The following is a 12,491-nucleotide window of genomic DNA, read 5'->3' on the forward strand; positions in this document are numbered from 1 at the left end:
TCTCTCTCTCTCTCTCTCTCTCTCTCTCTCTCTCTCTCTCTCTCTCTCTCTCTCTCTCTCTCTCTCTCTCTCTCTCTCTCTCTCTCTCTCTCTCTCTTTCTCTCTTTCTTTCTCTCTCTCTCTCTCTCTCACCCCAACCGGTCGAGGCAGATGGCCGCCCACCCTGAGCCATGGTTCTGCTCGAGGTTTCTGCCTCTTAAAAGGAAGTTTTTCCTTGCCTCTGTCGCCTAGTGCTTGCTCTTGGTGGGAACTGTTGGGCTTCTGTAAATATCATCACAGAGTGCGGTCTAGACCTGCTCTTTTATGAAAAGCGCTGTGAGATAACTGTTGTTGTGATTTGGCGCTATATAAATAAAATTGAATTGAATTGAATTGAATATTTTAAAAAGCTTTAACAAAATATTAAGGCCGATGCTGAGTGTACAGATACACTTCCAGTCCTCCACTGGTTTCATACCATAGTTGAACATAAGGAGAAGGAGCACACATGTAGTATAAATGTGTATAATAAATAGTTCGCTAAACTCTGTTTTACTTAAACATTTTTCGCTGTGCTCCTAAATTTTTTTTCATTTAGGAACTCATGTGCTCCTGGGGGAAAAAGGTCAGCTTAGAGCCCTGCCTCAGTATCTTCTTCCCCCTCCTCTCCAGGTACGTGCTGGGCTACAAAGGTAATGCCAGGCAGCAGTGTGTGCAGAGCCGTGGGCCCCGGGCGTCTGGTATGAAGGTGGTCCATGTGGTCACAGCCTCCTGCAGCACCGTGCAGCTCCAGTCCCTCCTCCGTGACAGACTGCTGCCTCTGTGCTCCTCTGAGGACACTGAGATTGAGGTCAGTACCATACTCACACGTAACAATATGACCAGGGACAGGCTGCAGAAGACACGTCCATTTTGGATCCGGTTCCTGGTCATGGAAAATACTTTGATTCATTCAGCTCCAACGCTTACGACTCTCATATCACCTCTTTTGTCTCCCCTCACTCCGTTTATTGGCAAAGATCTAAGCTCTTGGCGGTTTCTCCTGGCCGTCACTTTCACCAGCAGCAGCAGATTAGATCGGCTGTAGAACATTCACTCAGTAAAGTGTCTGTGTTCTCTGGTAAATGTAAAGACTCGTCAGATCACTGAAACCACACTGAACTGGAATGCAGCTGGATGCTGTGTACTTTGTCTACAACAAAAGTGAACCAGTTGGATGTTTTTATTTCTTGTTAGATCCTCACCACTGGTGGGGTGAATCTAAAGTTAGTCTTGTGGTGAAGGAAACCTCACTGAGCCGCTAGGAGCGCTCAGCCCTATGCTGTACTGTGCGTATAAACCGTGTGTGTGTAGTTCCACAGAGACCCAGTATCAGCGGTGGATTCGTGTCATCAGGGCGACGTGGTCCTTGTTCTCCCAGGGATCTACAGTGTCAGCAGCTCCATCTTCCTACCAGACTCCGTCACTATAGAAGGTAAGGAGCCACGGAGATCATCAGATGGATGAGCAGTAGTTAGGCATCAGTTAGCACCTCCTCAGGCTCACTCCAGTCCTGTACTTTGATCCTGTAGTGGGGTAGTAAATAGAACAAAATTAGCTGATGATAGTGTTATTATGACAGGTCAGTCGCAGGGAGCTGTAATGCCGGACCACATGCACTGGTGCTACAGATGGTTTTTACATTTAAAGGGGTCCAAAACTAAAGAAATGATCAACTGAAACACAGACGGTCTTCAGATCATCCAGACCTGCAGGTACTGTGTGAACTGTGGTTGCTGGCTGACAGATGTGACAGTGAAAAATGCTCTGAGAATGAGTGTTGACACTTTATTATATACAAAAACGTTTTTTAAAAAAGACAAACACAGACTATTCTTGGAGTCATTAACGTCAGCTATGAAAATATTAACAGCTGTGAAAAAAGTTCTTCCAAAGAAGAAATACAGCGTCAAAGATGTGATGGATCAATTCTTTATACGTGCAGCACGGAGAAAAAGATACGGTTCTCTCTCGACATTCAGAATCTCTCCCCTGACATTCTCTCAAATACAAAAGGAAAATCAGATGGTGATTTCAAACAAATGAAAGCTCTTCCTGAGATCACAAGAAATGCACATGCACAGTGGGGAGAACAAGTATTTGATACACTGCTGATTTTGCAGGTTTTCCCACTGCAGCAGGGATTTTGGCCCACTCCTCCATACAGACCTTCTCCAGATCCTTCAGGTTTCGGGACTGTCGCTGAGCAATACAGACTTTCAGCTCCCTCCATAGATTTTCTATTGGGTTCAGGTCTGGAGACTGGCTAGGCCACTCCAGGACCTTGAGATGCTTCTTCCTTAGTTGCCCTGGCTGTGTGTTTTGGGTCGTTGTCGTCATGCTGGAAGACCCAGCCACGACCCATCATCAGTGCTCTTACTGAGGGAAGGAGGTTGTTGCGATACATGGCCCCATCCATCCTCCCCTCAATACGGTGCAGTCGTCCTGTCCCCAAAGAATGTAGTTTCCACCTCCATGCTTCACAGTTGGGATGGTGTTCTTGGGGTTGTACTCTTCCTTCTTCTTCCTCCAAACACGGCAAGTGGAGTTTAGACCATAAAGCTCTATTTTTGTCTCATCAGACCACATGACCTTCTCCCATTCCTCCTCTGGATCATCCAGATGGTCATTGGCAAACTTCCGACGGGCCTGCACATGTGCTGTCTTGAGCAGGGGGACCTTGCGTGCGCTGCAGGATTTTAATCCATGACGGCGTAGTGTGTTACTAATGGTTTTCTTTGAGACTGTGGTCCCAGCTCTCTTCAGGTCATTGACAAGGTCCCTGCTGTGTAGTTCTGGGCTGATCCCTCACCTTCCTCATGATCATTGATGCCCTATGAGGTGAGATCTTGAATGGAGCCCCAGACTGAGGGAGATTAACCGTCCTCTTGAACTTCTTCCATTTTCTAATAATGGCGCCAACAGTTGTTGTCTTCTCACCAAGCTGCTTGCCTGTTGTCCTGTAGCCCATCCCAGCCTTTATCTCTGATGTCCTTACGCAGCTCTCTGGTCTTGGCCATTGCGGAGAGGTTGGAATCTGTTTGAGTGTGTGAGTTCAAACAGGCGCAGTTGATACGTCTCTCACAGTTGAAGTGTACCTATGATAAAAATTACAGACCTCTACATGCTTTGTAGAGTAGGAAAACCTGTAAAATCAGCAGTGTATCAAATACTTACTCCCCACTGTATGTAGATAGTAAAAAGTGTTCCCATGGTCCCCGTAGGATCCACATTTGTCTGTTTAAATCTCACCTAGGCTAGATGTCTGAGTTTCTGTCGTAAGAAAAACATGACCCTTTGATGATGATTATCAAAATGGTAATCTTGTGGCTCTTACTTTGAAAATGTGTCAAGATTGTGACCAAAAGTTATTTCCTCAAATTAAATACAGTGTGTACTAATCTACAGTTTAAAAGGTATTTCTCACACAGCTTACAACAAGTCTTTGTTTATTTATTTTTTTGTTCTCGCAAAGAAATGCTTATGCGACAGTCAGCGACGCCTATAGACTGTGTATAAGGCTACGTTCAGACTGCAGGCCTTAATGCTCAATTCCAATTTTTATTTTTTTTTTCTGATTTTGTTAGTTTGAGAGTTCGTATTATTGCTTAAATGTGGCTCATATCAGACTCCAGTGTGAACTGTCCGCAGCCTGAAAGTGACCCGCGTGCGGAGAAGAATCACACGTCACATGCAGCAGCACACTGTAAACACAGAGCAATCTTTTTATATTTAATCCCCCCCCCCCTCACACCCACTGTGTCCGCTCGGACAAATAGCATGCACATAGCAAATAGCATTTTAATGACGCAGGGTCATTTACCTTCAGACCTTACTCGGGGTTAACAAACACGTACTCATAGAGCTACTGTGCACTGCCGGTGGTTCTTGTGTTGTCTGGTCCAGGCTTCGGGCTTCCTGATGAGGTGGTGATTGAGAAGAAAAACAAGGGCGACTCATTTGTGGAGTCTACAGGAGCCGATGTCAGACTGTCCAACATCAAGTTCATCCAGCACGATGCCATCGAGGGCATTCTGTGTGAGTATGGATAAATTTTGAAGGCAGAAGAACGGGGATGGCACCTCACTGTAAACATCTTCATAACACTGATGTCGGTACAGGAGTCTGTCCAACAAACCATGTAGAACCTGTTAAAAATAAAATAAAGACGTCTTTTCTGTTTTGTTAGTTTGAGACTCAATAACTTCCACATGCCGCTTCTGGCTCATTCCTCATCAGAATCATCATTATATATTATACCCACGTACCGCTGTGTGCACACACAAACAGCCTGTTAACTGTTTCCTGTTGGGTTTCTGTCAGGTGTGCGTCAGGGCACTCTGAACATGGAGAACTGCGTGCTGCAGTGCGACACCACTGGAGTCATCGTCCGAACGTCGGCCCGCCTGGACATGAACATGTGCGACCTGTACGGCTCCAAGGTGAGCGCTGTCCGATGCTGATCATGGGTAGAAAGTGCTCTGAGGCTTCACTTCACAAACTGCTGTCAGGGCTGTTTGTTGTTCCAGTCTGCGCTCTGCTCACCGTGATGAGCTGCAGGAATACATATCCTTCTCCTCTGTAGTAAACATGTATTCTGTCCAAGCAGCCTGCGTGGTAGAGCCACACTCAGGAGATAAAATGTGTTGAATGATTTTTATTGTGTAACATGCACTGTGATACTGATACTACACGGATCAGCTGATGTTGTCTGCTCAGTGACTGTTTATGTTGCTGTGCCTTGCACACAGGGGGCTGGTGTGGAGATCTACCCGGGCAGTGTTTGCAATCTAGTGGGAAACGGCATCCACCACTGTAAGGACGGAATCCTCATCAAGGTGAGCCGCCGGGCCTGTCTTCACTGTTGTACCAAGAACGAGGTTTTGGTCTGACCTGAGCTTGTGCTGTGAAACAAACCTCAGTATAAACAGAACTCCACTTTAATAGCTGGTCCTCACTGTGTACCTTCCAACCAATCACAGGTGAGCTGTATGACAGAATTAGAGGTGCTCCGATCAGGATTTTTTGAGGCAATCACCGATTGCTGAAATCAGTATGAGCCGATACGATCACTGGGTCTATTTGATGCCTTCTATTTAACAAGTAGCATAATGCTATATATTTATTTAATTGGTCCTAAAACAATTTATTAACAGTTGATAAAGTATCATGAAATGATAACTGTTTATTTTATTGCCAGATGTGCAACAAATTGCCCTCCCTCTGTCTTAGAGACTTAAACCATAGCAGCCTTTGGCTGGTTACTGTGAACATATTATAGCTTAACAATTATAGCTTTCCTGTGGAATAAACTACAAAAACAGAACAAACAGCATCTTTATAAGTTTACTACAAACATAAAAAAGGCTATAGCCAAAATTTCTGATAAATGTCGCTGATAAACTCTGAAGTAGCTGCTTTTTGTTCTGGAAAGCTCAGGCAGGTTCTGTAGGCTATAGGGGGTAGAGAGAGGAGTCATAACTAATCAATGAGATTTGAAAATAAGGGAAATTTAAATAAATAAAACCACAATGTTAATTCCATATTATACTGTTAGTATATCGTTAATATTACTTTTTGTTACTATATTCATTATAATTTCATATAGTTTCCCTCTAGTATAGGCCTAATAATATTTCAGTGGGTTGTTTTTATTTATTAAATCCTTGTGCAAGAAGCACAGTCTACATTGGTCTCTGATTTATTAATGGTAACTAACTTGTAGGTTACATAACACAAAAGTCCACGGCCTCGTGTCGCGTATCCCAGAGACAGAACCGCGACACACCTGCTCCGCAGACTGTTGAGCTCTCATTACAGTGCGACTGTGCCGGCAGCCAGTGGAGGGTGGGCTCGGTAGCGGTGTATATTGTAGGCTATTTGTAATAACAGTAGGTTATTGTAGGTCATTTTCCACCTTAGTTTAGTGTTTATTTACTTGAATCTGCTCCTCTGCTCTTCTCCCCACACTCACAGCCTGCATCTCTGGTCTCTCACAGCAAACACGCCGGCTTGCTCCGCCTCTTCCTGTCTCTCTCTCTCTCCCTGTATGCATGCTGCTTTTCTCCATCAGCTGTACGTTTCATAAAGTTGGCGTGTTTAATAAACTCACCCGTGAATCAGTTTTCAAGTGCGCCGCATGGGGTTCGAAATTGAAACTTAACGTTTGCGACGTCTGCAGTGGTGCGTTCACTGTCGTTCCGTAATGTAAAATTTCCTGTGTGTCCGTTAACGTAATACCAGATAACATCTCTCTCTCTGTTTCTCTGCAAAATTATGAAGTGGGTTGCCAAATATACTTTGGCAAGTGCAACTATACCTGTCCGGCCCGCCCAAGTAAAGGATATGTTAAACACTTACGTCGGTGCAAGCTGTAGACTTATATTTTATAAATATTACACATTCAGCACGACCGCAACAGTTTCACATGATCACTCCTGCTTGTTGCTCCGTTTGTCTGATTGCTGATTAACTCTCAAGCTGATGATACATGGAGCAACTTTTAGAGCAATGGTGCTGGGCAATGTTGCCGTCAGCGGTAACGAGTAAAGATTGCTACCGTAATCCCCATCACTCCGCTACCCTCCCCGCACCGCCGCTATCCGTTCAAAACATAGTCGGACATGCCGCCAGTAACATTGCCCAGCAACATTGCTCAAAAAGTTGCACCGTGGATCATCAGCTTCATTGTTAATGATTAACTGGGCACATCAGTCGCTTCCTATCTGAAAAGTACTTTGGTGCTAGCTAGCTTTGAAAACAGCTCAGACTGCTGAGCTGCCGTAGTGAAACCAGCTGCTGTTGAAAAATTGTCTGCCTAGTATTTCATCATCTGATCTGCCTTTTTTAGAGACCACCAATCAAACTAGTTAAAGCCATTATCGGCCAATTACGATCGGTGACCGATTGATCGGAGCACCCTTAAACAGAATGAAGCCCAACAATGCAGCCAATGGCAAAACTAAACGGCACTGAAAGAAAGATTTCACAACAGCAGAACAAAAATCATGTCCCATAAAGCAGGACGAGATTCATTTTACATTTATTCATTTAGCTGACGCTTTGATCCAGAGTGACTTACAATTGCTGTTTAGGTCAGAGGTCGCAAGCCTCTGGAGCAACTAGGGGTTAAGTGTCTTGCTCAGTTGGTGGACACAGTGTCACAGATGGGAATTGAACCCGAGTCTCTCACACCTAAGGTGTGCTTCTTACCCACAGAGCCATCACCACCCCAATAATGAACCCCAAAGTGTTTCTTAGTAACTTTCTTTTGTGGACAGCAGAAGACTAAAACATTCTGATTAGAAACACTGAAAAAAGAACATCTGATCATAAAGATGTTTGGAGTTCTGGGCACATCGGATGTTGGACATCCTGCTGGGACAGGATCCAGGTGGTGAATGTGTTGAAATGCTGCGCGTAGTGACGGCACTTCACAGGATTCAATGCATGAATGGATCGTTTCAGGGGAGTGCTGTCCTGATTATCATGTTTGGTGTGAGTGCAGGACTTTGCTGATGAGCTGGATGTGATGCCGTCCATCACCATGGAGAACAACGTGATCCACAACAATGAAGGCTACGGGGTGATTCTAGTGAAGCCCAACACAAGTAAAGGTAGGCGGAGCTCACAGTCAGAATGTAACATTAAACGAGACAGGTATGTGTGTAACACACGATCCATGCTTTTGTTCCCAGAAGACCCTGCTGCTGACCCAACTGCTGAAGACAAGCAGCACGGGGGCGTTCCAGACGCTCCCTTCGTCTCCACAACCAACCAGACCCCCAGCAGCTCGGCAGACGTTCAGCCCGAGTCTGCCGAGAACAACAGCAGCACAGACGGCGGCGTAGCCTCCACCTCAGGCAGGAAGTGGCAGTTTAGTCGTCAGCTGAGCAGAAACAAGGAGACGTCCTGCAGCCGAGTCGTCCAGGATCTGATGGACCACCAGATCTTCGTCTCCATTCAGGGAAACCAGTTCAGACGCAACGGCATGGGCGACTTGGGCAATTTTTTCTACTGACAAGCAACTTGAGGCTGAACGTCAACACGCCTGCACGCTCTGAACCAGTCTGCAACATTTATTTGAAGACAGCTTCAAGTTTGAGATGATTTCTTTAGTTTGTCGTGAAATAAAATTGATGATTGAGGAGCTCTGCAGAGAGGACGATAACACAGGAAGTGTGTTTCTGACTCTGCCCTGCACCTGTTCAAACCAACGATGACTGACCCCCCCTCTCCCCCCACATTCAAACTCACACAGATGCTTTTATCTTATTTATTGGGCTCCTGACGCTAAATGTTTTAACTTTTTAAAAATGGTTTGAAATTTGTTTGAAATCAATATGTCACTTTGAATGCAGTTTTGGTGGTTTGACTACACATAAGCTCACAATAAACTTTGTTATTTTCCGGTGGTGGCTCGCTGAAAGCAGTGCACTGTTTATTAGTTCACACGTTATTATGTTATGAGTTAGCTGTTCACACGGTGCCTCAGGTGTTTTTAAAGGTTTGATTATGTGTTTTATGGAAGTCTCAAGGTTGGCAGGAGCCCAGTGAAAATAAACAGTGAAGTTTTATATTGCCATTGACTGATACAAACGAGTCTTTGGTTTTAACTGCTGCATCTGGAAGTTGTGAATGTGATGAATTTCCTGCAGATTAAAAAGTGTCTGTTGAAACCTCCATATGTGGTGGTGCAGTACTGATCATCCTTCTATAATGTGATATAACCTGACTAACACTGCATCAGTCTTTAATGCTGTGGATCATTGTTAAATTCTGAAGAAGCAACACGGCAGCGGTCAGTCACATTGATGGAGCAGCAGACAGCTGAGACCTCAGATCTTTGTGCTCACGTGTCAAAACTAAACAAGTGAGGCTCCTCTGGTTCCTTTACAACATTTCAAACACAATTATAACCAAAAGCCAAAGTTGACTTTGTATTTATTTAGTGTCCATCCTCCAACAAAAGAACCGGGTGATCTGTGCACTCTTTCAGCAGGATGTGCTGTGAGTTCTTTATTTTATTAGAATCCTTTTATTTCTTATATTTGCTGGTACATGTTTGGACCTTACGCCACAAATGGATGATCAACGTTACATTAAGAGAGTGAATATTAGAGGTTTATTTGAGATTCATTCACAGACTTTTAGAAATCTAGTCACTATCTTATAGAAATACTTTTGGCACTTTTGTTTTCTGTGACGAAACACCACCTGTCTTTATCAGCTGTAATTATTAGTGAAAAGCTAATATTACAAAATGTAAATATTAGTAAAATGTTTGGAAGGATCTTTGTGAAATCCAGAATCTGTCGTGTCTTCCATCTGAAGTAGGAAAATGTTTGTTTGGCTGACTTGGAGATGGACTGGGACAATGCTGCAAGATTTCCTTATAACATTAAATTCAGACTGGTCAGAGACCAATATGTCTTTAATTGTTTTAGTGGATTTATTGGCTTTTGATGAGGCATGTGTGTTACTCTTCAACGTGTATGTATTTTATTTGACGTTGGTTGCAGAGTTTGTGGTTATAATTGTATAACCCTCCCAAATAGTATACTGTACAGTCATCAAACAAGAGGGAGAGGACACCACAATGTTTTTTGGCCTTTTATTTAGCTGGGATCACCTGTGTGCTTGGAGTGCAAATGACAAGTAACTCTTTTGATGGTATGATGGTTTCAGTTAAAGGTGGGGTAAGGGATTCTAATCCAATACATGGCTCTGTAAATGGCAAACAAAGAAAGTAGCTCGGACCACACAACACTATTCCAGCCACGATGGGTGTCAGGTAACCTTAAATGACTTGCCCACGTACGTTCAGCTTACTTTCTGCTTTGTCAAGACATGCTGCTGTTGCTTTTTCTTGCTGTTTTCTTACTGCTGACGGGTTTCATTTATTAAATATTTTTATTCCTTGTAAGCTTCCATTATACGTTGTTGCTCACAATCAGTCAAAAGGTGGTTTCAACCTATTGCAGTTGGAGAAAAGTTACTGCGGTCGCCCGACTCAGAAAACTGCAGCCGCCTTGCTCCCGCGAGGTTTTAATTTCATGTGACATGGTGATGTTTTGCAGTGCCAGCGGAAGTGTGACAAAATTTCAAATCAGCATACCTCATTTTAAGTTCAGCATGGATCATGTAAGGCTGAGTCTGTTATATTGGCTGACGCCTACTTCAAGCCACACCCCATGTGGTAGAGTCTGTTATGATTGGCTGTTGCCTACGTCAAGATATGCCCCCAGTATAGTTGTTCTGCACAAGCACACACATTTGGTTCTTTTGAACATGTGGCTCTTCAGCTGAATTCCTCTTCTCAAGCTATTTTTCTAAATATCTACAGGCCCCCTAAATACTGTGCAAACTTTTTTGATGACTTTGGTGAACTGCTGTCTATAATCTGTATTGACTTTGACTGTGTGGTTATTGTCGGTGATTTTAACATCCATGTTGACAACCCCCAGGACAGAGGGACTAAAGAACTGTGTTGTGTTCTTGATAATTATGGACTGACCCAACACGTGACGGAGTCCACACACAATAAGGGGCACACTTTGGACTTAGTCATCTCCAAGGGTCTGGACATTTCCAAGGTTGTGGTGACTGATGTTGCTCTCTCTGATCATTCCTGTGTTTTTTTTGAGAGTGCTATCTGCGTGCACACAAATGTACAAACAGAGGTGATCACAAAACGGCATATCACTGAAAACACTAGTGAAAAATTTATTGAGGCTTTCTCCTCGACACCAGCCCTCTTACGGGTCTCATTGAATGAGCTTGTAGATAATTTCAGTTCTAAAATTACAAATGTTATTGATGCCATTGCACGAGCCAAGGTGAAGGTGGTCTCTGGTAAGAAAAGATCTCCATGGAGAAATGCCACGCTGGTTAGAACTAAAAAAAGAGAGTGTCGAAAAGCTGAATGCAGGTGGCGGAAAACAAATCTCCAGGTTCATTATGACATCTATAAAGAGCGACTTCGCATTTTTAATTTAGAACCGAGAAATGCAAGACGGTCCTTCTTCTCTGACATCATCACCAAAAACACTAATAATGCACGTGCCCTGTTTGCTACTGTCGACAGGATAACCAACCCTCGTGTGTCTGTAGCCTCTGACCTTCTATCCACCAGGGTGTCCCTGTGTCCACTTAAAAATAGTTTATATGGCACGAGACAATTTGATTCTATTAACCATAAAAACCTGGAGGACATAACACAACATCTGAAATCCTCTTCATGTTGCCTTGATATTCTGCCAACAGGTTATTCTAAATTTTTCTAAATGCATGGCCTCACATCTACTACAAATAGTCAACATGTCTCTCCTCTCAGGTATTTTCCCACAGGCCCTGAAAACTGCAGTCATTAAGCCACTCTTAAAAAAGAGCAATCTAGACAGTTCACTAATGAGCAATTATAGGCCCATATCAAATCTCCCATTCTTAAGTAAATTCATTGAAAAGGCTGTTTTTCAACAGCTTAGTGAGTTCTTGGCACTAAATAACTGTTTTGATGTCTTCCAGTCAGGTTTTCGACCACACCACAGCACTGAGACGGCTCTTGTTAAGATCTTCAATGACATTCATTTAAACACTGACAGTGGCAGAATTTCAGTCTTAGTATTATTGGATCTCAGTGCTGCTTTCGACATGGTCGACCACAACATATTACTAGACAGACTTGAAAACTGGGTTGGACTTTCTGGCACAATACTAAAATGGTTTGAATCCTACTTAAAGGACAGGGACTACTTTGTGTCTATAGGTAATCACACATCTGAGCTGACAAAAATGACATGTGGAGTTCCCCAAGGCTTCATTCTGGGACCTCTTTTGTTTAACATTTACATGCTTCCACTGGCTCAGATTATAAAAAAACAACAAAATATGTTACCATAATTCTGCAGATGACACACAGATTTACATAACCATTTCACCAGGGGACTATGATCCCATACAGGCGCTGAGTAACTGTATTGAGCAGGTCAACGGCTGGAAGTGCCAGAATTTTCTTCAACTGAACAAAGATAAAACTAAAGTTATTGTGTTTGGAGCCAGGGAGGAACGATTGAAAGTCAGCGCTTGACTTCAGTCTGTAATGTTAGGAACCACAAATCAAGCCAGAAATCTTGGTGTAGTCATGGACTCAGACCTGAATTTGAGGAGCCACATTAAGACAATTACAAAGTCAGCCTTCTATCACCTGAAGAATATATCACGGATTAAAGGACTTATGTCTCAGCAAGACCTGGAAAAACTTATCCATGCATTAATCTTCAGTCGACTCGACTACTGTAACAGCGTCCTTACAGGGCTCCCTAAGAAACAGCTGCAGCTGATTCAGAACGCAGCTGCTCGAGTCCTCACTAAGACCAAAAAGGTGGATCACATCACTCCAGTTCTGAGGTCTTTACATTGGCTTCCTGTATGTCAAAGAATTGATTTCAAAATCCTTCTGTTAGTTTATAAAG

General features: G+C 43.5%; 1 protein-coding gene across 2 annotated transcripts in view; it reads left to right on the forward strand.

The window, feature by feature from the left end:
• The window catches only part of shcbp1 (SHC SH2-domain binding protein 1), a 15,805-nt gene extending 7,105 nt beyond the window's left edge, over window positions 1–8,700 (forward strand). Inside the window, exons 7-13 of one of the 2 annotated variants that reach the window (XM_046033064.1) lie at window positions 652–829; window positions 1,333–1,453; window positions 3,925–4,056; window positions 4,342–4,460; window positions 4,770–4,856; window positions 7,526–7,634; window positions 7,719–8,700. In XM_046033064.1, coding sequence (XP_045889020.1) covers window positions 652–829; window positions 1,333–1,453; window positions 3,925–4,056; window positions 4,342–4,460; window positions 4,770–4,856; window positions 7,526–7,634; window positions 7,719–8,038 — 1,066 coding nt within the window. In that variant the 3' untranslated portion in view covers window positions 8,039–8,700. Of the gene's footprint in view, window positions 1–651; window positions 830–1,332; window positions 1,454–3,924; window positions 4,057–4,341; window positions 4,461–4,769; window positions 4,857–7,525; window positions 7,635–7,715 lie in introns of both variants that reach the window. The other variant, XM_046033063.1, reaches the window with a different exon arrangement.
• Window positions 8,701–12,491: the final 3,791 nt, after the last annotated feature.

This window comes from Micropterus dolomieu, linkage group LG20, assembly GCF_021292245.1.
Source record: "Micropterus dolomieu isolate WLL.071019.BEF.003 ecotype Adirondacks linkage group LG20, ASM2129224v1, whole genome shotgun sequence".
Lineage (NCBI taxonomy): Eukaryota > Metazoa > Chordata > Actinopteri > Centrarchiformes > Centrarchidae > Micropterus > Micropterus dolomieu.